The sequence below is a fragment of the Monodelphis domestica genome, chromosome 6 (genome assembly GCF_027887165.1).
Source record: "Monodelphis domestica isolate mMonDom1 chromosome 6, mMonDom1.pri, whole genome shotgun sequence".
Lineage (NCBI taxonomy): Eukaryota > Metazoa > Chordata > Mammalia > Didelphimorphia > Didelphidae > Monodelphis > Monodelphis domestica.
In genome coordinates this window covers 9,346,560-9,368,319 of record NC_077232.1, presented here as the reverse complement: position 1 = coordinate 9,368,319, position 21,760 = coordinate 9,346,560, and the positions used below count along the sequence as shown (strand labels likewise).

General features: G+C 59.6%; 4 protein-coding genes and 1 long non-coding RNA gene across 7 annotated transcripts; 3 read left to right on the top strand and 2 right to left on the bottom strand.

The window, feature by feature from the left end:
* Positions 1-5,358, bottom strand: LOC103097594 (uncharacterized). The gene is made up of 3 exons (XR_474414.3): positions 5,221-5,358; positions 3,875-4,780; positions 1-2,784 (listed from the first exon to the last, which is right to left on the bottom strand). It is a non-coding gene; the product is annotated as an uncharacterized LOC103097594 (long non-coding RNA).
* On the top strand, positions 2,701-8,552 carry KCNK4 (potassium two pore domain channel subfamily K member 4). Of its 2 annotated transcripts, XM_056801520.1 has the most exons (9): positions 2,701-2,889; positions 4,098-4,218; positions 4,659-5,009; positions 5,183-5,319; positions 5,929-6,978; positions 7,231-7,477; positions 7,674-7,744; positions 7,882-7,948; positions 8,375-8,552. In XM_056801520.1, exons 1-5 carry the CDS (start codon positions 2,701-2,703, stop codon positions 6,160-6,162), a joined length of 1,032 nt encoding a protein of 343 aa, XP_056657498.1. In that variant the 3' UTR covers positions 6,163-6,978; positions 7,231-7,477; positions 7,674-7,744; positions 7,882-7,948; positions 8,375-8,552. The 2 variants fall into 2 exon arrangements, with proteins under 2 accessions (XP_056657498.1, XP_056657497.1); XM_056801519.1 differs by having other exon boundaries at positions 5,183-6,978.
* An 890-nt stretch (positions 8,553-9,442) lies between these two features.
* On the top strand, positions 9,443-14,200 carry ESRRA (estrogen related receptor alpha). Of its 2 annotated transcripts, none has more exons than XM_056801518.1 (7): positions 9,443-9,461; positions 10,715-11,066; positions 11,701-11,817; positions 11,920-12,048; positions 12,148-12,315; positions 12,397-12,666; positions 13,035-14,200. In XM_056801518.1, the coding sequence occupies exons 2-7, from the start codon at positions 10,730-10,732 to the stop codon at positions 13,286-13,288; spliced, it is 1,275 nt and encodes a 424-aa protein (XP_056657496.1). In that variant the 5' UTR covers positions 9,443-9,461; positions 10,715-10,729; the 3' UTR covers positions 13,289-14,200. The 2 variants fall into 2 exon arrangements, with proteins under 2 accessions (XP_056657496.1, XP_056657495.1); XM_056801517.1 differs by lacking the exon at positions 9,443-9,461 and adding an exon at positions 9,495-9,629.
* Positions 14,147-15,370, bottom strand: TRMT112 (tRNA methyltransferase activator subunit 11-2). Its single transcript, XM_056801522.1, has 4 exons — positions 15,089-15,370; positions 14,895-14,996; positions 14,485-14,577; positions 14,147-14,395 (listed from the first exon to the last, which is right to left on the bottom strand). Exons 1-4 carry the CDS (start codon positions 15,164-15,166, stop codon positions 14,288-14,290), a joined length of 381 nt encoding a protein of 126 aa, XP_056657500.1. The 5' UTR covers positions 15,167-15,370; the 3' UTR covers positions 14,147-14,287.
* A 3,152-nt stretch (positions 15,371-18,522) lies between these two features.
* PRDX5 (peroxiredoxin 5) lies at positions 18,523-21,760 on the top strand. The gene is made up of 6 exons (XM_056801521.1): positions 18,523-18,887; positions 20,226-20,360; positions 20,569-20,700; positions 20,999-21,037; positions 21,373-21,434; positions 21,523-21,760. Exons 1-6 carry the CDS (start codon positions 18,741-18,743, stop codon positions 21,626-21,628), a joined length of 621 nt encoding a protein of 206 aa, XP_056657499.1. The 5' UTR covers positions 18,523-18,740; the 3' UTR covers positions 21,629-21,760.

The window sequence follows — 21,760 nt, the reverse complement described above, 5'->3', positions numbered from 1 at the left end:
TTGTAGCTTAATAACTTTATTAAATCAAAAGTAATAGAAGTAGTTGTAGTAAAGAGAGGGAACAGTAGGAGAGAGGTAGAGAGATACTGAGCTTTCTAATCTATTGGCCTCCATAATGGGCCTGGAGCTACAATTCAGCAAGGGTCCACTCTGTTCACATACACACAAAGACCTCAACTTTCTGCTAGTCTCACCCTATAAGCTCTTTTCCCCACCCACTAACTCTGACAGGTCACATCTCAGGAACCAATCATAGTTTCTTAATTTGCCTGTGGAATTATTGTTTCCTGTTTCCTTAGTTTGGTGGTTCTTAAACTTCCTTTATCTGAGGCTGATCTACACCTGAATTTACTCAGTGGTATTTGACCTCTGGGTCACTGGAAGATGATGTAAAAAAAAGTGACACTGGAGAGAGAAATTTGCTTCCAACAATACGGTGGGTCAAAGGTGTTTCCAGGCCTTGTCATTCTTCAGGGCCCCATGGTGGTGGTGGGGTGTTGATTGACCCAGAGGAGTCCTCTGAAATCCTGGCTTCTTTAGGCCTTGGAGGCCTCCAGGCTGGACGCTGTGGATCAGTGGGTCAGGGCGGGAGCAGTCAACAAGCCATTAATTGGACTCTCCAATCTAGAGGGAGTGAAGTACCAAAAGAGGTCTCAAGGGGGCTTCCAGAAGTAGGTAGGGGTGAGGAGGCCTTGGATGGCCAGTAGGGATGTGCCAGGGCAGCTCAGCAGGAGAAGCAGGTTGTTTGCAATGGGAGGAGTTATGGGCTTGCAGCCTGAAGAATCAGATTCAGATACCTGCCAGGTGAAGGACCACTTTCTTTGTTAATCACATTGACACTCAGGTGACTCAGCACCCCCTGCACATCCTATTGGGGAGGTGCTGGGATGGGGACCCTTTGCTGGGGCATCCCTGCCTGGCCTGACTGGGGGACCACCCATCCCTTGGGATGTGATCTTCCTGGGGATGCTGGCAGAGCCAAGATCTGAATGCACTGGGTGTTCCCCTTCCCCGCAGGACCCTGCTGTCCTAGGCTGGACCTGGAGCAGCCCTGCCCAAAATGCCAGACAGAAGGGCTAGTCTGTCTCTGAGGGCCCAGGGAGATTGGGAGGAATCCTGAGGCCTGGCTGGGCAGGGAATGGCCGATTCTTTGAGGCCCTTTGCTGAGTCCTCTCCTCCAGGAGCCCTTTCACTGTGGAGCGGGCACAGCTGGAGGCCGGTCAGCCCCGGCCAGCTCAGGAAGGAAAGGGCTAGCTTCCATGGGGGCAGAAGACAGGACGGTGGCTGAATGGCCCTGGAGAAGCCCGATGGGGCCCAAAGGGGGACAAGTGGGAAGTTAGCTGCCTCTGAGCTGGGCAGGCAAGGCTGGCGAGGCTGGTTTCTCCTCAGGCCCCTGCAGCTGCAGCTCACAGCTGGGACTGGGGAGCGCATGGGCAAGGCAACGGAGTGGCAGAGAAAGGGGCTGGCTGGCAGCTAAGGGGAAGCGGCAGGGACGATCCAGGCTGGGGGAGGGAGGGAAGGAGAGTTTCTTCGCTGTGGAGGGGGGGCGAGAGTAGAGAAGGGGCGCTCGGTGAGCGTGAATAGCCCACGAGACTGTAGCGCCGGGGTCGTGCGCCGACGCTTGTGCGCGAGGGAGCCGGCCCGTTGACCGGTCTGTCCCCACCTCCATCTATCCTTGCGCTTGGGGTCCCGACAGCTGGAGCGCGTCCGGAAGCCCCGGGGCCCCGCCCAGGAGCCGTGGCGCCCCATAACGGAGACCTGCAAAGCTCGTCCCTCGCCAAGTAGCAGGCTCTGGCTGCGCTGAAGCCCCACTTCATCCCCTTTCTCCCCAACTTGGAGAGCACCTCCAGCGTGGCCGCATCCCGCCCTCCCGAAGCTGCTGTTCCTCCCAAGTCAGGCGGCTAGGAATCGGGAGTCCTGGGCGCGGCGGAGCTCCGCTCCTGCGGCAGGGTTGGGGCACCCAGAGCTAGCGCGGTCCGGCTGACCCGGTGCCCGACTCGGCCAGGTTCTGGGCCCCCTCTCCCGCCCCAGGTCTACTGGGGCGCCCGACCTTATCTGCTGGAGGATGCCACATCCAGATATCGAGTAGGGCGGGGCAGCCGCTGGAGGAAGGGTCGGGGAGCCTTGGGGCTGGGGGCTTGGCCGGATCTCCCTTCAGTGGTAGGATCCTCCCTCTCAGCTGCATCCTTCCTCCCTGCCCCTCTGGGTCTCTCTCCAGCTTTCTGCTTTCCTTTCCTCCCTCCAGCCCATGTGGCTTCTTTTCTCCACCCACTGGTCTTTGCATTTCTTCTCCCCTTCCCCTGCCCCTCTCCTATAAGGGAGCCGCTAGAACAGGACTGATGGAAGGCGGGGGGAGAAGAGAGGCAGAGGAAACGGGCACAGCCTAGCAGGGAGACGCTCAGAGGGATGAGACTAGGCCCAGGAGTGGACATCTGTGGAGGGCTTAAAGGGGGGAATGGACTATGGCGGAGACCCTGGGCAAATATAGAAAGTAGGGGGTTCTGAGAGGGAACTAGAGTGGCAAGGAGCAAGCACACTCAGAGAAACTGGAGTCACTGGGGGGCATAGTTGGCACCAGGCAGGTTCTGTTTATAGCACCCCCTCTCTCCCCAGGGTCCATGCTTTTCATCACAGTGACCAGAAGATTTGGGGCAAAATCTGGGTTTCCAGTGAGGTCTCTGACCGTCTTCAGACTGTGTCATGAAAAAATCCATTCTCTTGGAACTCTGGTTGGCAGTGCTAACCTACGTGGTGATAGGTGCCGCCATCTTCAGGTTCCTGGAGCTGCCAAAGGAAAAGGAGATGCAAGCCATCATGAAAGAGACCCGGGAAAAGTTCCTCCGGTTGCACCCCTGTGTTAGCCGCTCATCATTCCGGGTTCTTGTACAGGTGAGGGGAGAGGTGGGCATGAGGTGAGGAGAGCACCAATGGGCCACTCACGCCATGGTGCCAAAGGGAAGGAACTAGGGGCTGCTGGTCTTTTTTAATGAGGTCTGCACATTGCCAATGGAACTTGGGAATGAGTCAGCCTCGGGATGCCTTTCTCTGGGAATGGGGGGGGGGGGAGGAGGAAGAGACGATGGAATGGAAGATTCTCCTAGTCGTATACCCAGCCAATCAGTGGATGAAAGGAACCAAAGAAACGGTCAGTGGAGGGGTTGAAAAGAACATCCACCAGGCAGGCAGGTAGAGCTAGATCCCAGAGGAGAGGCTCTCCTTCCCGAAGCTGTGACCTCCCCACCCCACTTTGTCCCAACTCACTACATTTGGGTGTCAGGTTGGAACCCCACTGAGACCTCAAAAGATCTCTGCTTGGAGGAGAGGGCTGTGAAGGGTGATTTGATATGATAACCAGTGACTTAAGAACTAAGATTAAGGGGGCAGCTGGGTAGTTCAGTGGATTGAGAACCAAGCCTAGAGATAGGAGGTCCTGGGTTCAAATTTGGTTTCTGACACTTCCCAGCTGGGTGACCCTGGGTAAGTCACTTCACCCCCATTGCCTAGCCCTGAACGCTCTTCTGCCTCGGAACCAACATACAGTATTGATTCCAAGATGGAAGGTGAGGGTTAAAAACAAAACAAAACAAAACTGTAGTCAAAGAATAAACATTTCTCTGGAGGGTGGAACAAAGTATGTGTGTTGCGAGCATCACTAGAATTTCTCCGCACCACTGAGGGTCTGTACACAGAGCACAGAGACAAAGAGAGACGACCCGCTTCTGCCATGGCAGTGGAAATGTTGTCTAGCTTGGGAAAATCGAAGAACAAAGCCTGGAGATGGGGGTTGGATTATGCTGGAGTTCTGGGGGGGGGGGAGGAGGTTTCTGAGGGAAGTCATGCTGAGAGCTGGGGTGAGGCAGGTCCAGTGATTCACCTTGGTGGGAAGGAAGCCAGGCTCTGGGGGGAGAAGCTGGATTCATGAGGGAAGGAGGGGTTTTACTGGCTCTAAGACAATCCTCAGATCCATTCTCTTGTCTGGACCTCAGTAAATAGATGGCATTGGACTGGTGGAACTCCAGACCCTGTGAGAGGCAGGACCAGGAAGTAGCAGAGCAGAACATGGCCGCCCCTTTAATCCCTTCCTTTCCATCTTGTAGAATGTGGTCACCTCTGTGACTGTAGGTATGGACCCCGGGGCCTACTTCACCAACAAAACCCGATCAACTTGGACCACAGAGGGTGCCATCTTCTTCGCAGGCAGCCTTGTCACCACTGTCGGTGGGTAGGGCAGGGGCATTGTGGGGAGGGCCAGTGGGTCGCAGGTTGCCAGCAGAGCACCAGTCAGGCCAGTAGGAAGAGTGGGAGAGGAAGGTGCACTTACAGAAAGGGCCCTAACCCTGGCTCTTCAGGGGCTTTCTTCCTACCCACGGTCAGGCAGTCACCTGCCTTCTTTACCTGGGCTCATCACCTCCACCTTTCCCCTGACCCTGGCCAGTTAACCTGGGGATGCAATTAGAGAAAGTCCCCTGAGCACCTCCCTCTAGTTCCTGGTGCAGACAGCACCTTCCAGGACCCGACTCCTTACTCTCCAGGGTAGCCAGTTGGGGCCCTCCTGAGGGCAGGGGCAGCGGCCTGTGGCTCAGGACCTCAGCGGCTAGCACTGAGGAGGCAGCGGTGGGACAGGCCCCTGCCCAGGCTGACCCCAAAGTCTGGGCCAGGCTATGGGAACGTGATCCTGCTCTCAGATGAGGGTCGCATTTTCTGCGTCTTCTTTATTGTGCTGGGGATCCCACTGTACGGGATGCTGTTGACGAGCACTGGTGAACACGTTGGCACGAACCTGCAGGCGAGAATCAGCACCATGGAGAATTTCTTAACCAAGAGGCAGTTGTTGGGCACCGTGATGGTGCGCTTCCTCGCCTCCATATTTTTCATTGGGATCGGCTTTTTGTTCTTTGTGGCGCTGCCCGTGGTCATATTCATCACCCTTGAGAACTGGTCTGAGGTGGAGTCCTTCTTCTATGTCATAGTGACACTCACCACCGTGGGCTTCGGGGACTTTGTGCCTGGTGGGTGAGAGGCCTGGGCCAAGAAGGGAGGGACCACAGCCCCAGCTGGATGGGGGCAGGGCCCATAGGGGGAGGGGCGGGGAAGCTTGGCCAGGTTCTCACCCTGGGGGTAAGGGGCAGGGGAGGGGCCCTAGCAGCTGGTCAATCCCAACTCCCCCAACGACTGCCCCCAGGCACGAACCCCGTGAATACTTTCTGGGGCTACCAATACCTTGTCTTGCTCTGGATCGTTCTCTCTCTCTTCTACTTTGCCTCCATCATCACCATGATTGGGAATTGGATCCGGCAAGAGATGAACAATTTGGAGGAGGTAGAGAAACTCTCCCAGTCCTCCAACCTTATGGGGAGGGCAAAGGAACCTTCTAGGAGGTTCCCTAGGGGATCAAAAGTAGTGCCTGCCCCATCGTCTGTGACCACCCGGTCTATGACTGCCCCGTCTACGACGTCAATGACCGCCCCATCTAAGACGTCAATGACCACCCCATCTAAGATCATCCCATCTAAGACCTCCCCGCCTAAGACCTTCCCGACTAAGTCTATGACCACCCCATCGACTAAGTCTATGACCACCCCATCGACTATCTCCACAGTCCAACCGAAAGGCAACTGAGAGCAGGGCAGAGATTCTCTGGCCTCTGGATCCTCAGCCAAGGACACAGGCCAGGATGCTTAGATTCTGAAGGCCTGGATTATAAACCGGCCTCTGACACTGGCTGGGTTGCCTTAGGGAAGTTACCCAATCTCACTGAACCTTTCAGTTCCTCCTCTGGTAATGCCTGGAGGCCCTTCCGGGTTAGGGGTGGGGGGTGGGGAGGGTTCCAGCTTTGAATCTCCCGGAGCCCCCCAAGGACTCTGCCGCATAGTGGCCCACTGAGAGCCGTACTTGAGTAGCCTCAAAAAGCGGGCCTCGATATGGCAGCAGGGGCAGCCGGAGTCCACCACCACCGGACTCAAGTCTACCATCCGTGCCTCGGATTCCGTGGATCCCCGCGACAAGTGCTTAGAGTTGAAGGAGGAGTTGTCAGACACAGAGAGCGAGCCCGGTTGTGTGGTTCTCCGCCTCCGGCCTAAGGGCGTCAAATCTCCCATTAAACTTGCCTTTGCCCGGAAGAGGAAGCGGCTCTCCATCAAAATGTTGACCCGAAGGGCCTAGTTTGGGGATGGGAGGGACTGGCAGCCCCGCCCTGTGGGCCCGAGGACCCTGGCGGCAGGTTTCTCAGAAGGGCTTCCATTGTTCAGCCCAGGTCCCTCTTCACTCCCATCCCCCCGTGGGGGCCTCTCCCTAGGGTCCCCAGACTGTGCCTCCTAGCCTGATTCAATAAAGACGCCTCCTAGCCACCGGCTTTTGTCATGTCTCTCCTCGCCCGAGGGGTGGTCAGGGATGGGTGGTGGCCGAGTGGCTTAGGTGAGCGCGCCTAAACTCACAGGCGGCTTGGATTGGACGGACAGGCGCTCGGAAGACCTGCTCTGGCATCCCGGAGCCTCCTACGGGATCTCGGACGCCCCCCAAAGGAAAAAACCCAACCCCGAAAACACCGGCCAATAAGAACCATTTGTTAGTGAGGTTTTAAGGGAACCGCTTTCTCCGCCTGGTTTTTAATGCCCCCACCCCCACTCCTGCACCAGCTGCTCCGGAAGCGTTTGGAGGGAGGGTCAGGCCCCAGGAATGGCCCTTAAGTGGTAGGGTCCGAACACAGGCCATGTGACTCAATCCCAACGACCTCTTTCCCCCCTCCCCCAGCTCTCCTTGAGCCCGGCCCTCAAAGCTCAGTTGTCGACGGTTATAGGAAGGATGGAGGACCAAAGTTTGAGGCTCTCCGAGACAACAGACCCACTGGGTCAAACCCCGAGCGAGGAGGCCGGAGAGAGCCAAAAGGAGGGCCCAATGCTCTCAGATCAGGCGGATCAGGCGGATCAGGCCTCAGGTCACCAGAGCCTGGGAGCATGCTCTCTGGGGACCTCAGAGGACGTAAGGACCGCAGCCAACCTTCCGGGGCTCAGACCCCAGCCGGCATTCCTCAGGGGCCAACCTTGGCAAAGCTAGATGCGCATACAGATCCCTCCCCGGCCCTAGGCCTCCGACCGCCCCTCGAAGTCACTCACTGACCACAGGCCCCTTTACAGGAAGGGACAGTACTGGGGACAGCTTGGAAGGGGGGGCACAAAAAGGGGCGGATTCGAGGCGGGTACCCCCAGCTCCAGCTCTTTCCTGTCTCAGCAGGATTGGGAGGAAGAATTCACGGAGTTGACGACCCAACCCTTGGACCACAGGCTTTTGACTCCGGGGAGCTACTTTCCGGAGGAGAGCCGGGAGGGGAGCAGCAGCATCGACTCTGCCTCGAGCAAGGTCGCGCCCTATAACAGGGGGAGCCGGAACAGCCCAAACCTCAGCGAATATATGCAGCCCTCGACTGGCGGCCAAACCGTCACGGACAGCACCGGATCCTACAACAAATTCCAAACCACTAGTCCGTGGGCTCTGGGCTTGGGCGGGAGCCCCGGGAGGCCGCTGTCTCTCCAGGGATAAGGGAGGAACCCTAGAGCCTCTGCAAGTCCTTGGTTGGGGAGAAGCAGCGGATCCCCCTGGGGGGGAGCTGGATTGGGCCCGGGGGCTCCGGAAGTCTCTGTGCTGATTCTAATTGCTCCTCATCTTCCTGCCCTCAGACTTATCAGCCAATAGCCAAAGGATCGACTATCCTGCGCACGTCGCGTACTGGGCTGAGCAAAAGCACCAAGTGCGTGTGGGTTGGGAGCCGAGAGGGCCAGAATTCCCGGCAGCTCGGCTCTGGTCCCCAGTCTGCACAGCAGCCAGAGTGGGACTCTGACCCTTGAACCTCGCGCCCTAGCAGCCCTCTCGGTCTTCTTTTCCCAGCTGCCCCTGCCTCTGCTCAACCTCTTGGAGGAGGAGACGCTGGAAATCCTTACCAAGACTCTACAGAGTGAGCGCTCCGGGAGCTCCCTGGGGTCCGGGCTGGGGAGTCGGAAGAGCCGGCTGGGAGGAGGGCCGGGGAGGTATGGGAGAGCGCGGGTGCACATACCCGGGCGGGGGCCAGGGAGGAGGAGGGATTCCTTGGAGCGCCGTGCCCCTTCCAAGGTCCATTCATTCTGACGTCTCCACTATTTCCCCGAGACGCCGCCGGCAAGGCAGGAACAACTACTGCCATGTTGGCCGGCTTAGTGGCCGGGCAACCCTCTAAAAGTACGGGGAAAGGGCCGATCTGTACGGAGCTGAGCGCACAGACCCGGCCCCATTCTGAGAGCGCGAACGGGGGTGGGTGGGGTGGAGGGTGGCGGGCTCCCACTGGCCAGGGCGGGACCACTGCCCACCAGCGCGTTCTCGGGCCCGCCTCCTGACCCCCGCCCAGGTTACCGCAAGGGCATAGGGAAAGACCACAAGCTGACCCAGCAGCTCCAGATGCAAGTGGAGAAACTGAGCAAGAATCTGAAGAAACGCAGATTGCCCACACACTGAGCGCCTCGCGACCCCCTGGGAACCCCACCCTGCCTCTCGAGAGAAATAAAGGCGCTCCACCCTCTTGCTCAGCCCTCTTGCGTATCTGCGCCTGCGTCGGACGCGTGCGGGGGATGTGGATAAGGAGGCGGTGGCCCGGTTCCACGTGACTCTACCGCCCCGCCCCGTGACCTTCAACGGTCACCGCAGTGACCTTGGGCGTCGGGACGCCCCCCTTCGGGCTCCGCCTCCTCCGGAGCCCGTCTTCACCATCCCGCGACCTTGAGTGACTTTCGCCTACGCCAGCCCCCCGCGCCATATAAGGCGTAGGCCAGCCTCCAGAAGGCAGGTTTGCGCGCGAGGCCGCAGCCTTATTTGCATACGCGGGAAGCCGTGGAGACGGTAGTCTGCACTCGCCCCTGGCTCCGCCCAAGGATATCACGCCGAACACCCATTCTCGCACCCCTCCCTCCCCCCACCCCCGCTCCCACGCCTCTAGTCCGTCTCCCGGGTCCAGGCCTCCAGTTACGACTGGGTGTGCTGTATACCCGCGCATGAGGCGGGGCTGGTGGGGAGTAAAGAGGATCCTGCGGGACCGGCAAGCGCGCGCGTGCTCACTCCTAGAACAAATTTACGAGTTCCTCGTTTCCATGTCCGCCCCGCCCCGCCCCACTTGCTTTGCCTTGGCTCCCTCTTGGCTCCTCCTCCTACGTTGTTTTGCATATGCGCCCGGACCGCCCCGCCTCTTCCCGCATTCTCGACTTTGCAGAAGCACCGCCCAGTCCGCTCCCTACCGCGTGCTTCCCGGCCATCAAGCTAAAGCCCAGGGCTAGCCCCACCCCCGGCCTCCTGCTTTGCATACGCGCGGACTCGGCCCCGCCTTTGGCTCCCTACTTTGCATACGCGCCGGGCCGGCCCCGCCCCCGCTGTCAGCTGGAGGAAGCCGAGTAGGAAGCGGCCGCGATGTCCTTTTGTGTCCTACAAGCCGCCGGCGGCGCCTAGTGAGCGACGGGCCGGGCCGGGCCGGGACGCGGCGGAGGAGGCGGCGGCGGCGGAGGAGGAGGCGGGGCCCGGGCCGGGCAGCTTCCCTCCAGCACCGCGCAGTCCCGGCGCCGCGGGGCCCCCATGCCGGGCCGGCCGCTGCTGCTGCCGCCGCCGCGGAGCCCCAGGTCCGGGGCCAGGCCGGGAGGGCGGGTGTGTGTGTGTGTGTGTATGTGTGTGAAGGGTCGGGCCCCAGGGGGCCACGGTCATGTGCGGCCGGCCATCTAGGCTCCTGCTGTTTCGGCAGCTTCGGCCGAGGCCGCGCGGTCCCGGGAGACACGTGGGGGCTGTGGGCCCTCGTGGGTGGGGGCCCCTCCGGGGGCCCGCGCGGGCATTGTGGGTCAGGGGTCACGACCGGAGGGCGGGGTGGGGGGCGGCCGTTCGACCCTCCCAAGAGGTGGCTGCACGGGTTGGGGGGCGACTGAGGAGCACCGTGAGGCCCCTCCCCTCCCTCATGGATCCCCTCCCCCGCCGGCGTAGGCGCCAGGTGAGCGGGCGGGCAGGTGAGTGCGCTGGGCCCTCGGGGGAGGGGAAGCTCTGCCCTAGCGGGGGGCCAGGAAGGATAGGAGTGCGAGGGCCCGGAGCTGGCAGGTAGGAAGGGCTGCGCCTCTGCCGCCCAGCGTTCCGGGAGATCCAGGGGTGGGCAGGCTCTGGGGAGCCCTCACCGACGGGGTGGGGGGTGGGGGGTCCGTCTCTGGGCCGCCGCGGCCCTTTGGGTGCTGAAGGTCGCTGGCTTATACTTTAACCTGGGGCTCAAGGTTAATGACAATCGGGAGCCACCGTGCCCCTCCCTTGCTTTATGGGGATCCCAGAAGGGGGGCAAGTTAGGGAGTCCTTTCTGCCGCCGCCCGGCTCCCTCGTTGGACTCCCTGCACCGGAGTAGGGCCGTCTTTCTGGGAACAAGTTTGCTCTGGACTCTGCCCCCCCCCCCCCCAAAGGGCTGGCTCGGTGCCTCTGTTGAGCAACCGGGACGGATGGCTCGTCGTGGAGCCTCTGCCCCCCCCACACGCTTGACCTACCCGGCCGCTTCAGGTTTGGATGTGACCCTCCCAAGCTCCTTCCCGATCCGCTCTGACAGTTGTGTGTGGCCGCTGCCTGCAGGCTTCTTTCCTCTCCCCGCCCCACGCAGCTTGGTTCCTGGGGACGCTCCCACCAGGCCTCCCTGGTTCTCCGGGACCTTCCCTGATGCTCTTTTTTCTCCCTCTCCCACCAGGTGATTGGCAGCACCATGTCTGGCCGGGATCGGGGGACAGAGCCGCTCTACATCAAGGCAGAGCCTGCCAGCCCCGACAGCCCTCGGGGCTCCTCGGAGGCCGAGCCCGAGCCCCCCCCTGCCCGGCCCGCCGGCCCTGCCCCGGCTCGGCGACGCCTCCCCACCGGCCGGGAGGAAGATGAGGAGGGGGAGGGCCCAGGCCTGGGTGACAGGGGCGGCGGCGGGGGCAAGCTGGTGCTGAGCTCTCTGCCCAAGCGCCTCTGCCTGGTGTGCGGGGACGTGGCTTCTGGCTACCACTACGGGGTGGCCTCCTGTGAAGCGTGCAAAGCCTTCTTCAAGAGGACCATCCAAGGTGAGCAGGGCCCCCGCCCCCCCCCTCCGACCTTGGCCTTAACCTTCAGGGCCTCAGTTTATTCAGTCCGGGGGGGGGGGGGGGGGGTCCTCCTGGCTCTGAAGGTGGGAGGCTTGGTTGTGTGCCAAGCCACGACACGGACACACACGCAGACGGACACACGCACACAGACACACACGCAGACGGACACACGCACACACAGACACATGCACACAGACACACACGCAGACGGACACACGCACACAGACACACACGCAGACGGACACACGCACACACAGACACACATGCACACATACGCACACAGACACATGCACACACACATGCACATAAGACAAATGCACACACAGACACACATGCACACATACGCACACAGACATATGCACATACAGACACACACAGACACGCACACAGACACACACATGCACACACACAGACACACACGCACACACGCAGCCCCCCCTTTTCTTGGGAAGGCTCCTAGGCTAGGAACAGGGGTTCATTCCAGGCCGGTGTCATTTCCTGTGCCTCTCCACGCTTCTCCCTGGTCCCTGGGAAGGGGAGACCCCTGCGGTCATGCGGCTCTTGGTCCTTGCGGGCTGCTGCCTGCTGTCAACCTCGTCCCTTGCCTTGCCAGGGAGCATTGAGTACAGCTGCCCGGCCTCCAACGAGTGTGAGATCACCAAGAGGCGGCGGAAGGCCTGCCAAGCCTGCCGCTTCACCAAGTGCCTGCGGGTGGGCATGCTCAAGGAGGGTGAGTGAGGGGGTCAGAGGCAGGGGAGGCCTGCGCCGGGGGCCCCGGGAAGGCCAGTCTCGTCCTCACGAAGCGACCCTGTCCTCCTCCTTCGTCTTGTAGGAGTTCGGCTAGATCGGGTCCGGGGCGGAAGGCAGAAATACAAGCGTCGCCCCGAGGTAGAGCCCCTGCCCTTCCCGGGACCCTTCCCCTCCGCTCCTCTGGCGCCGCCCGGGGGCACGCGCAAGACAGGTGAGGAGCTGCTTGCCTGGGCCTGGGCCAGTCCTGGTCCCAGTGGGGAAGGTCGAGCAGCCCCCAAGGGACAGCCCTCCCGGCCTCTTGTCTCCACAGCTCCCGTGAACGCCCTCGTGTCCCACTTGCTGGTTGCAGAGCCAGAGAAACTGTATGCCATGCCTGACCCAGCAGGCCCCGACGGGCATCTGCCCGCCGTGGCCACCCTGTGTGACCTTTTCGACCGGGAGATTGTGGTCACCATCAGCTGGGCCAAGAGCATCCCAGGTGAGGGGCGCGGCCAGGGGCCCCCCAAGCCCGAGCTGCCCCGGCCCGGCTCCTTGACCGGCTTCCTTGTCCCGATCGCAGGCTTCTCTGCCCTGTCCCTGTCGGACCAGATGTCGGTGTTGCAGAGCGTGTGGATGGAGGTGCTGGTGTTGGGGGTGGCCCAGCGCTCGCTGCCGCTGCGCGATGAGCTGGCCTTTGCCGAGGACCTGGTTCTGGACGAGGAAGGAGCCCGGGCCGCCGGGCTGGGCGAGCTGGGGGCTGCCCTCCTGCAGCTGGTGCGTCGGCTCCAGGCCCTTCGGCTGGAACGGGAGGAATACGTGCTGCTCAAGGCCTTGGCGCTGGCCAACTCTGGTGAGCGGCGGGCTGTGGGCTGGGCAGGGCCAGTGAGCACGGGCTCCGGGGGTCCGCTCGGACCTCTCCTGGGGCGGCTTGAGGGGGGCTTCCCAGCGGCCTGGGAGGGGCCCCGACTGTATCGATGGAGCTCACTGAGGCCCTAAAAAGAAACGGGAATTTCCCGGTCCCAGACCGAGTGGGCCAGCCACCCTCCAGACCTGGTCCAGGCCGGGGTCCCGTCGTAGCTGGCTTCTGGGGGCTCCCTTAGCCTTGCGCCGCGCTCGATCGCCGAGAATGCTCTCCCTCTGGGAGGTGGGATCCGAAGTGAGTCAGTGAGGCCCAGCAGGGTGGCGCCGCCTCTGAACGGAGCCTTCCCCCCTTTCCAGACTCGGTCCACATAGAAGATGCCGAGGCCGTGGAGCAGCTGCGGGAAGCCTTGCACGAGGCCTTGTTGGAGTACGAAGCCGGGCGGGCCGGTGGGGGCGCAGAACGTCGCAGGGCTGGGCGGCTGCTGCTCACCCTCCCCCTCCTCCGCCAGACGGCGGGCAAAGTGCTGGCCCATTTCTATGGGGTGAAGCTGGAGGGGAAGGTTCCCATGCACAAGCTTTTCCTGGAGATGCTGGAGGCCATGATGGACTGATGGGAGGGGTGTTGCTCTTGTGGACATGTGTGGGAGGGTGGGGGGGTGCTGGCAGGACCGGCTGGGGTGGGGGGAGGGGGTTGAGCCCCAGAAGAAACCTAGGGATGGGCATGGACAGTGCCCACAGCCTGCTGGCAGTGCCAGGGCAGTGCCAACAGCCCATGGGAACCATGTCCATGCCCACCCAAACTCCTTCCATAGGCACCTAGAGGAGTGAGGCTAGGCAGTGCTGCTCCAGCCCCTTGGCAGGGGGGGAGCACTGCCCCTTGCAAGCCATAATCTACCCCCAGGGTTGGGGGGGCCTTGTGGAAGCCATAAAGGGGGTAGCTGGGGAAATTGGGGTGTCCGGGGAGAGGTAAAGAGATCTCAGGGAGGTAAGGGTTGAGGGGCCCCAGCTTCCCCTTTGGTTAATGCTTTTTGCTGCTGCTTGGCCCCCACCCCCCACCCCCCAGGGGCCTGGCTCCCCCCTTTAGCAGAGCCAGGGCCTGAAAACAAGGACCCCTGAACCCTTCCCTCCTTGCCATTTATATTGGGCATTATTACTGCCCCCAAACTCCAATCCCTGTCTCCCTTTAAAGCAATAAACCAGAGCTGGCTCCTCCCCTGCCCTGCCCTCCCCACCCTTCCCTGGAGCTGGGTCTAGGGGTGATCCCGGACCCCTGGGGAAGGGGAGGCCACAGCATCTATTCTATCCCCTGCATAGCAATAACACTATATTTATTTTTAGGGTTTGGATCTGCGGGAGGAGCAGGGGCCTCTGGGATAGGGCCTAGGCTACCTCCCAGGACTGAGTGGGGGAACAGAGCTGTACAGAGACTCTATTTTAATGTATATTTGCTGCAAAGAGAAAAACACGCGTTCGGTTTTGAACCTTTAATGAGGAAAAAAAAATATAACAGCAATCATACCACCCGGGGGGCTCTGAGTGGTGCCGAAGCCACAGGTGGGCGGGCGGGAGGGGGAGGGACCACGGCCACAAAGGGGCGGGGCGGGTCCCGCCTAGCACGTGGCCTCCTCGTCACTGAGCAGCATGTTGGGGATGCCTCGGCTGATGGGGAACAGGCGTCCGGACTCTGGACACTGCAGGGTGCCTTCTACTACCTCCACCTGCAAGGGACACAAAGCTGGGAAGTCATTAAGGGGCCTCGCTGCCAAGGACTAGCCCGGGGTCGAGGTTCCACTGGGCAGCCCCTCACCTCTAGTAGCACATGGTGCACCTTGCGCAGGAACTCTTCGTCCTTTTCGTAGCCGTCCGCCAACTGCCTAGGCAACTCGGACAGGTGTCCTAGCTGCGGGGAGGAGAAACCGTGGCTAGGCCAGGGGGCCGTCACCCCATCTAGTACCGTGCTGCTCCCGCGGATGTTCATGGGGCACCCCCACACTGTAGTCTGGGCTGCGGAGATCCGGGGCTACCAAACATCACTTTGCACTTCCGCCCCGTACCCATTGCACAGCTAAGGACAGCGAGAGTAGAGGCACGCAACCGACCACCGGAGCCTGATGTCATGGTGCCCCCCCCCCCCCCCCCCGCCCTCTCTGGCCTGGGCCTCCCAAGCGCCCATGGCACGGATGAGGCTACTGAGACTGGGGGCGCATTGGTGCTCACGCTCTCGGCCGCTTCCACCAGCGCCTTCCACTCCATCTTAGGGATCATACGCGTTACGAAGTCCGGATTGAAGTCCACGGGGCTCACGCGGATCTCGGTGGCCTGCGGGGTGGGGGTGGGGGCACACAAGGCCGTTCATGCGGGCCGCAGGCCCGCCAGGGCCCCTGTCCCCCGCCCCACTCCGCCTCGGGTACCTGGATGCGCAGAGGGAAGCCCCTGGGCCCCACCCCACGCACGTGGGAGCTCAGCAGGTTGTGGGTCAGCAGCTTCATCTCGGCCTGCGCGCGCACAGTGGGAGCGGAACCGGAACCGGCTAGACAGATGACCTCCCTTTACACCACTTCCGTCTCCTGCCGATATTTCTGCCCCACTGCGCCGCCACTTCCGGAAGAGGCGAGGTATCCGTCCCCAAACAGGATGTTGCTGGGTAGCTGCTGTCCCATGTCTTCGAATTCCGGAAACTCCTTCTTTCCCCGCCCCCAGATAGTTAGGGTAGATGTACGAGCGCATGCGCCCATCGCATCCAAGCGGGCTGCTGCAAGGGGGCGGACCCAGAGAGCGTGCTGGCCAGTGAGTGCTTGCGTCTTCAGTCCCCTAACACTGCTACCGGGAGCTTGTAGATGAATTTCAGTGAAGAAGTGTTTGCCTCTAGGTGGCGGAGTGGGGAGTGAGCCGCGGGAATTGGGGAAGGGAGAGCGAAAGGGAAACCGAACAGAAGGTCTTGAGTTCAAATTCTAATTAAAAAACCCTTTACCTTCCGACTTAGAATCAATACTATGTATTTGTTCCAAAGCAGAAGAGCGGTAAGGGATAGGCAATGGGGGTTAAGTGACTTCCCCAGGGTCACACAGCTAGGAAGTGTCTGAGGCCAGATTTGAGCCTAGGACCTTCCATCTCTAGGCTTGGCTCTCAATCCACTGAGCCACCCAGCTGTCCCCTCAAATTCCACTTTTGACATTTTATGACAGTAAGTCTTTCGGCTGGTTACTCAGCCTATTCCAGCCTCAGTTTACTTATCTGTTAAATTGTAATAATAATAGAGCTTGGCTCCTGGGGTTGTTGTGAGAAGCAAATATAGTCATAATAAAAGCTAACATCTACTTAGTATTTTTGCAGCTTTACAAATATGGTCTTTATTTAATCCTTACAACAACTCCAGGAGGAATGTGGTATATTATTAAAGGGGCAGCTAGATGGCATAGTGGATAGAGCTATGGGCCTGGAGTCAGGAAGATAACTCTTCCCAAGTTCAAATCCTGCCTCAGATACTTTATAGTAGTGTGACCCTGGGCAAGTCACTTTGCCTTGTTGGCCTCAGTATTCTCATCTTTCAAATGAGCTGATATAGGAAATGGCCAACCACTCTAGTATCTTTGCCAAGATAATTTCAAACAGAGTCTCATGTGACTGAACAACAACAGTATGAGGGGATAGCTTCTCATCTTACAGATAGGGAAATTGAAGCTTATAGAGAAGATTGCAGATTGAAACCCTTCAGTTGGAGTCATCAGTTAACAAACTTTAAAGGCTTCCACATGCTGGAAACTGCAAAGCTCTGGGGATACATAGAAAGACCAGAAACATTCCCTATTGGTAGCTGGGGAGCTCAGTGGATTGAGAGCCAGGCCTAGCAACAGGAGGTCCTAGGTTCAAATGTGACCTCAGAAACTTCCCAGCTGTGTGACCCTGGGCAAAAGTTCTTTAATCCCCATTGCCTAGCCCTTCCCATCTTCTTCCTTTGAACCAATGCATAGTATTGATTCCAAGATAGAAGGTAAGAGTTTAAAAAAAAAAAGAAAGAAACATTCCCTGTTGTCAAATTGCCATTTCACCTTCCCAACATCTCTCCAACATGGCCCCTTCTCTTCTCTGACATTGCCCCCACCCTGGTCCTTTCCTTATCACTTCAGGCCTGGACTGTGGCTATAGATGCAGGGGGTGGGATGTTTGTCTCCCTGTTGCTGATCTCTCCCCATTCCAGTATGTATTTCATTCAGCCTCCAAATTGATCTCTCCAAACTTTAGGTCAGACTGCATCACCTCCCCTCTTCAATAAACTAGTGACTCCCTATTTTGTCTCAAGAAGCATAAGCAAAATGCTCTGTTTGGTACCTAACCCCTCCTACTTTTCCAGGCTTCTTACATCTTAATCCCAGACTCAAACTCTTTGATTTAGTGACATCAGCCTTGAAGAAGACACTGTCTCCTTACTCAGGTCTTTTTCTCTGGTTGTCCTTCATGTCTGAAATACTTTCCTTCTCATCTCTGCCTCCTGCCTTCCTTGACTTTCATATCCCCCTTCTACAAGAAGACTTTCTCTGGATTCCTCTTAATTCTAATGCCTTGCCTCTGCTGATTTTCTCCAATTAATCATCTATAGCAGTGATCCAGAACCTATGGCACAGGTGCCAAAGATGGCATACAGAGTGCTCTCTCTGGGTACTCAGCCACCCTTCCTCCCCACCCCCAGAGTTGTTACTAGAAAGGCAGAGGGCCTAGAGGGGAGTTGCACTCTTCCCCTTCTCTACCATGCCTGAGGACACTTTTTCACATCCCTATCCCTCTGCCCAATGGGACTATACTAGGGGTAAGGAGGGTGGCTCACAGGGGGCAGACCTGGAGGGGAGTGGAGCACTCTGGTCAGTCCCCTCTCCATCGGTACACTCACTGAGGACATTCCTCACTTCACCCACCCCTTTGTCCAGCAGCTCAAAGGGAGGGCTTTGGGGTAGTGGGGAGGGGCACATTACTTGGTCTGGGGGGTGGGATGGAGATAGGGCCTGGCCTTCTGTATCTAAAGGGTTTGCCATCACTGATGTATATAGAGTTTGCTTGTGGCCTCCCCACATTAGATTGTGAGTTTCTCTCTTTTGCTCTTCCTTGCATTTTCCGTGCATAGCTCAGTGCCCAGTACATAGTAGGTGGTTAATCCATATTTTGACTAAGTCTGTGGAGGAGACAGCATGCAGACAGCTTGTACAAAGAAGCTGTGGATAGGAATGACTGGGCTCAGTCTCAGAAGCCAGGAAAGGTAGGGGAGGGTCTCGCTTATGAAGGGTTTTGAACACCAAGCAGAGGATGAGGAACCGTCGGAGTTTATTGAGGGGATGCAGGTGAACTTCAGGACCATCAGTTTGATGGCTGAATGAAAGATGGATTGGAAGCAGCAGACCTACCCGCAGGGTATTTCAATAGAAGGCAGTAGAAGCTGCAACTTCAGGAGGCTTCTAAGCCACAAAAGGCAGGGGAGATGCGGGACTACAGCCGCAAGGGATGAGAGGACCCGGGGAGAAGCCCCGGTTGTGTTTGTGGCCAGTAGGGCACAAGGTAAAGACAGGAAGAGATGGGAATTACGGGACAGAGTGGCCACGGAGAGGGGGCGGAGTGCTGCAGGGGATGGGTAGCAATCCGGTGCCCTGGGAGTGAAAGAGGAAGAAGAGGCAGCTCCAGGTGGGGTTCAGTTGAGAGGGGGAGCCACGGCAAGTCTGACGGGGGATGAGAGGCTGGGAGGAGCGGCTTTAACGAGTGGGGTCGCGCAGGACGGCTTTCTTTGCACACCTTTTCTTGGCGCGTCCCAACGCCGCCCAGTTCCCAGGGATCTGCCAGGTGCTCCTTCCTCGCAGGTCACATGCCAATCACATGTTCATCCCCGGCGCTACGGAGCAGAGGTGGTAATCTCAGCGGAGGCGTAGTTTGGCTCCGCCCCCCTCGCTGCCTTGCCAATGAGAATCGGGCTGGGGCCGCCCTCTTCCAGCTTCTTCATGCAAATGAGGAGTCCCTGCAGGGGCAGGGCCGCAGTCGGGGGCGGGGCAGACGGAGGCGGGGCATCCGTGGAGCCGGGCGGGGATGGGGCTGGCCGCGTTACTCGCCCTCGGGCGTCGTGCGGGGCCCACATTTAAAGGGGCCTCGGGAGTTGCCATCGCCGCCCAGAGCTTCTCTGCCGCGTCCGTCCGGACCCTGCGTAGTGCGCCTGCAGCCATGGCCCCGATCAAGGTGAGTCTCGACCCCTTGACCTTGACCTTGTTCCCCCTCATGGGCCCCCGGGTCCGGGACCTGCTTCCTGGCCTGGCGCCCCCGGGGACCTCTCCGTCTTAGCCACCCTTCTTACGGCCTGGCCCTCCCCCCTCCGCCCCTCATTCTAGACCCCGTCTTGGGGGCTGAACTGTTTTCTAGACTGACTCCTCCCCTCTAGAACGTTTGATCTCTGCTCACCCCAGGACCTCCCCTCCCCCCTCCGCTCTCCTTGTGGCCTGAGCCCTCCAGGTAGACTGCCCCGCCCCCTCTGGTATGGCTGTACACTGGATTCCACCTCTCGGAGCATCTCCCTGGGTCACCCCCCCCCCCCAAACCGGTGACTGTAATTGACCATCGCATCCAGGCTTCCCGTTTTACACAGGAGGAAGCTTTAGGTGCACATTCAGGTTACAAAGACTTCTGAATGGAGCCCAGCTTCCCAAAGGGTGCCGTTTTCCCTTATAGACACGCCGACCCCCACCCCCACCATTGTAGCCTCATTCTTCCCTTTCCTGATCAGTTGAGCACCCCTCCCCCCAGGGGACCCAAGCGCCATCAGGGTTACCCCTCCCCCCATAGACTGACTCCTGGGATGGAGTCCCCCAAACTCCTCTTCCTCCTGCTGTTGCTAGTAAGCTGAGGCATATTCATCCGGCTCCTGCCCCTTCCGCCCCGCTTGGACGCCGGGGACCCAGATGTCAGAGGCCCACCCAGTGCTCCCAGGGTCATTGTTCCCACTTGTTCACTGTTCCCGCCTGCTCCGCTCCTGAGATTGGCTCTGCTGGGGGGTGGGGGTGGAGAGGGGGTGACCCGCCTGGCACCGCCGTCTTGGAGCCCGTCCCTCCTGCCGGGCCTCCTAAAGCGCCAATCCTGGTCCCTTTGTCTTCCTCCAGCCTCAGCAAGCTGTGGGGACTCCAGGAGGCAAACCCAGAACCTGGGCGCACTTTGCCCTCTTCTGCCCAGACTCCAGGCTCCCTGGCCTTCCCTCCCCTCCGTCCTACTCCTTTCCCAGAAGCCAGGCTAGCGTTTTGCCCCAGGGGAGCGATTAGTCTGGGTTATGCAACACCTGCTTGGCCCCAGAAGACTCCCCAAGGAGGGGAGGGGCCACAGCTTCCTGGAGACGGAACCTTCTTGGGTGCGGATAGGCTGTGGGATGGCTTCGCCCTCTCTGGGGTCAGGGAAGGAATGGGGAATCCCCCTTCTGGTCCCAGGTTCGGGGCTGCGAACCTCTCCCTGGCTTCCCAGCAGCCCCTGCTAGCTTTTGCCCGTCTAGGAGCCCTTTCCTCTAAGGATGACGACGAGCTTTCTCCCCCCAAGGTGGGTGATGCCCTTCCGTCTGTGGAAGTGTTTGAGGGCGAGCCAAGCAACAAGGTGAATGTGGCCGAGCTGTTCAAAGGCAAGAAAGGGGTGCTCTTTGGGGTCCCAGGAGCCTTCACCCCAGGCTGCTCCAAGGTAAGGACTCGATGCCCGCAAAGAGCACTGGCTGTCTTAGAGAGACATGAGCTCCCTTTGGAGGCCCCCAGCACCTGCGGAGGGGGATTGCTTGGCGGATCCCTGGCGAGCCAAGGGGAAGTGGAGGAGAGACGGGCGCAGCCTGGCGCGCTTGAGATAGGAAGGGGAAGGAAGCGGCCCTGCTAACCCCTGGGCTCTCTTCCCCTAGACCCACCTGCCTGGATTTGTGGAGCAGGCGGATGCCCTGAAGTCCAAGGGGGCCCAGGTGGTGGCCTGCCTCAGTGTCAATGATGTCTTTGTGGTCAGTGAGTGGGGCCTCTCCCAAAAAGCTGAGGGCAAGGTGAGGCCAAGGGGAAGGGGGGAAGCCCGGCACCCGTAAGAGTAGAATTAATGTCCCGTCACTCCCAAGTGTCATATTTTGCACCGTTTGCTAATAATCACTCGGAGCAGGAAAAATACAAGGACAAGAGTCCAAGCCTGAAATTCTCCTGCCTGGCACGTCCCCCAGCTGCCCTCCGGGGAAGAGAGAGAGCGAGGGCAGAGCTACACAAAACTGACATCCTCCCTACCTTAGGGAAGCTGGGATCGAGTCCTGGATTCTAATCATGCACACCCACCGCCCCCTTTTGTCTCCTCAGGTTCGGCTCCTGGCTGACCCCTCAGGGGCCTTTGGGAAGGTAAATGTTGGCTGACACTGGTGGGGGTGCCAACCACTATTGCTGGGAATTGGGGCCCTGGGACCTGGCTCGGTGGCGGGTGAGGCGGGGGAAAGTCAGACAGGTGATGGGGGCACATTCGAGTTTGGGCCCTTCCCAGCTACGGGACCTTGGAGAAACCCCTTCCCCTCTCGGGCTGATCTTACCTTCTTCAGCTGTGACATGAGGGGTGGACTGAAGTTGCCGAGAAAGCGGGGCTTCAGCCCCAAAGGGGGAGGCGGCAGGGAGGGCCGGCCTTCTCCCAGGGCTTCTTTGTGGCCGTGGCCTCTCCCCAGTCTGGCCATTCCCTCTCATAGGCCACTGACCTGTTACTGGACGACTCCCTCGTGCCCCTCTTTGGGAATCGCCGTCTGAAGAGGTGAGCATCCGAGAACCCTCTGACGGGAGTCCCTGGCCTGCGCCTGGGTCCCTCCTGGGCATTCCCGATTTCCTTTGACTTTCTGCAGGTTCTCTATGGTGGTGCAGGACGGTGTTGTGAAGGCCCTGAATGTGGAACCAGATGGCACAGGCCTGACCTGCAGTCTCGCCCCAAACCTTCTGTCCCAGCTCTGAAGCCGCACCCCGGCTTCGTGGCTCTTTCGCCCGAAGGGCATCCTTGGGCAACGACCGCACAGCTGGCATCGAGTCCAGCAGCTTCTCTGGATGCCCCTCGTCAAGCTTCTGCAATAAAATATTTCAGTTTTC

Coding starts and splice junctions, on each gene's coding strand:
- KCNK4 (XM_056801519.1), top strand. CDS start 2,701: ATGAAAAAATCCATTCTCTTGGAACTCTGGTTGGCAGTGCTAACCTAC. Junction 2,890..4,097: donor CATTCCGGGTTCTTGTACAG/GTGAGGGGAGAG, acceptor TCCATCTTGTAG/AATGTGGTCACCTCTGTGAC. Junction 5,010..5,182: donor CTTCGGGGACTTTGTGCCTG/GTGGGTGAGAGG, acceptor GACTGCCCCCAG/GCACGAACCCCGTGAATACT.
- ESRRA (XM_056801518.1), top strand. CDS start 10,730: ATGTCTGGCCGGGATCGGGGGACAGAGCCGCTCTACATCAAGGCAGAG. Junction 12,049..12,147: donor CGGGGGCACGCGCAAGACAG/GTGAGGAGCTGC, acceptor TTGTCTCCACAG/CTCCCGTGAACGCCCTCGTG. Junction 12,667..13,034: donor CTTGGCGCTGGCCAACTCTG/GTGAGCGGCGGG, acceptor CCCCCTTTCCAG/ACTCGGTCCACATAGAAGAT.
- TRMT112 (XM_056801522.1), bottom strand. CDS start 15,166: ATGAAGCTGCTGACCCACAACCTGCTGAGCTCCCACGTGCGTGGGGTG. Junction 14,997..15,088: donor GCTTCCCTCTGCGCATCCAG/GTACCCGAGGCG, acceptor CCCACCCCGCAG/GCCACCGAGATCCGCGTGAG. Junction 14,578..14,894: donor TGGTGGAAGCGGCCGAGAGC/GTGAGCACCAAT, acceptor TCCTCCCCGCAG/CTAGGACACCTGTCCGAGTT.
- PRDX5 (XM_056801521.1), top strand. CDS start 18,741: ATGGGGCTGGCCGCGTTACTCGCCCTCGGGCGTCGTGCGGGGCCCACA. Junction 20,361..20,568: donor TCACCCCAGGCTGCTCCAAG/GTAAGGACTCGA, acceptor CTCTTCCCCTAG/ACCCACCTGCCTGGATTTGT. Junction 21,435..21,522: donor GGGAATCGCCGTCTGAAGAG/GTGAGCATCCGA, acceptor GACTTTCTGCAG/GTTCTCTATGGTGGTGCAGG.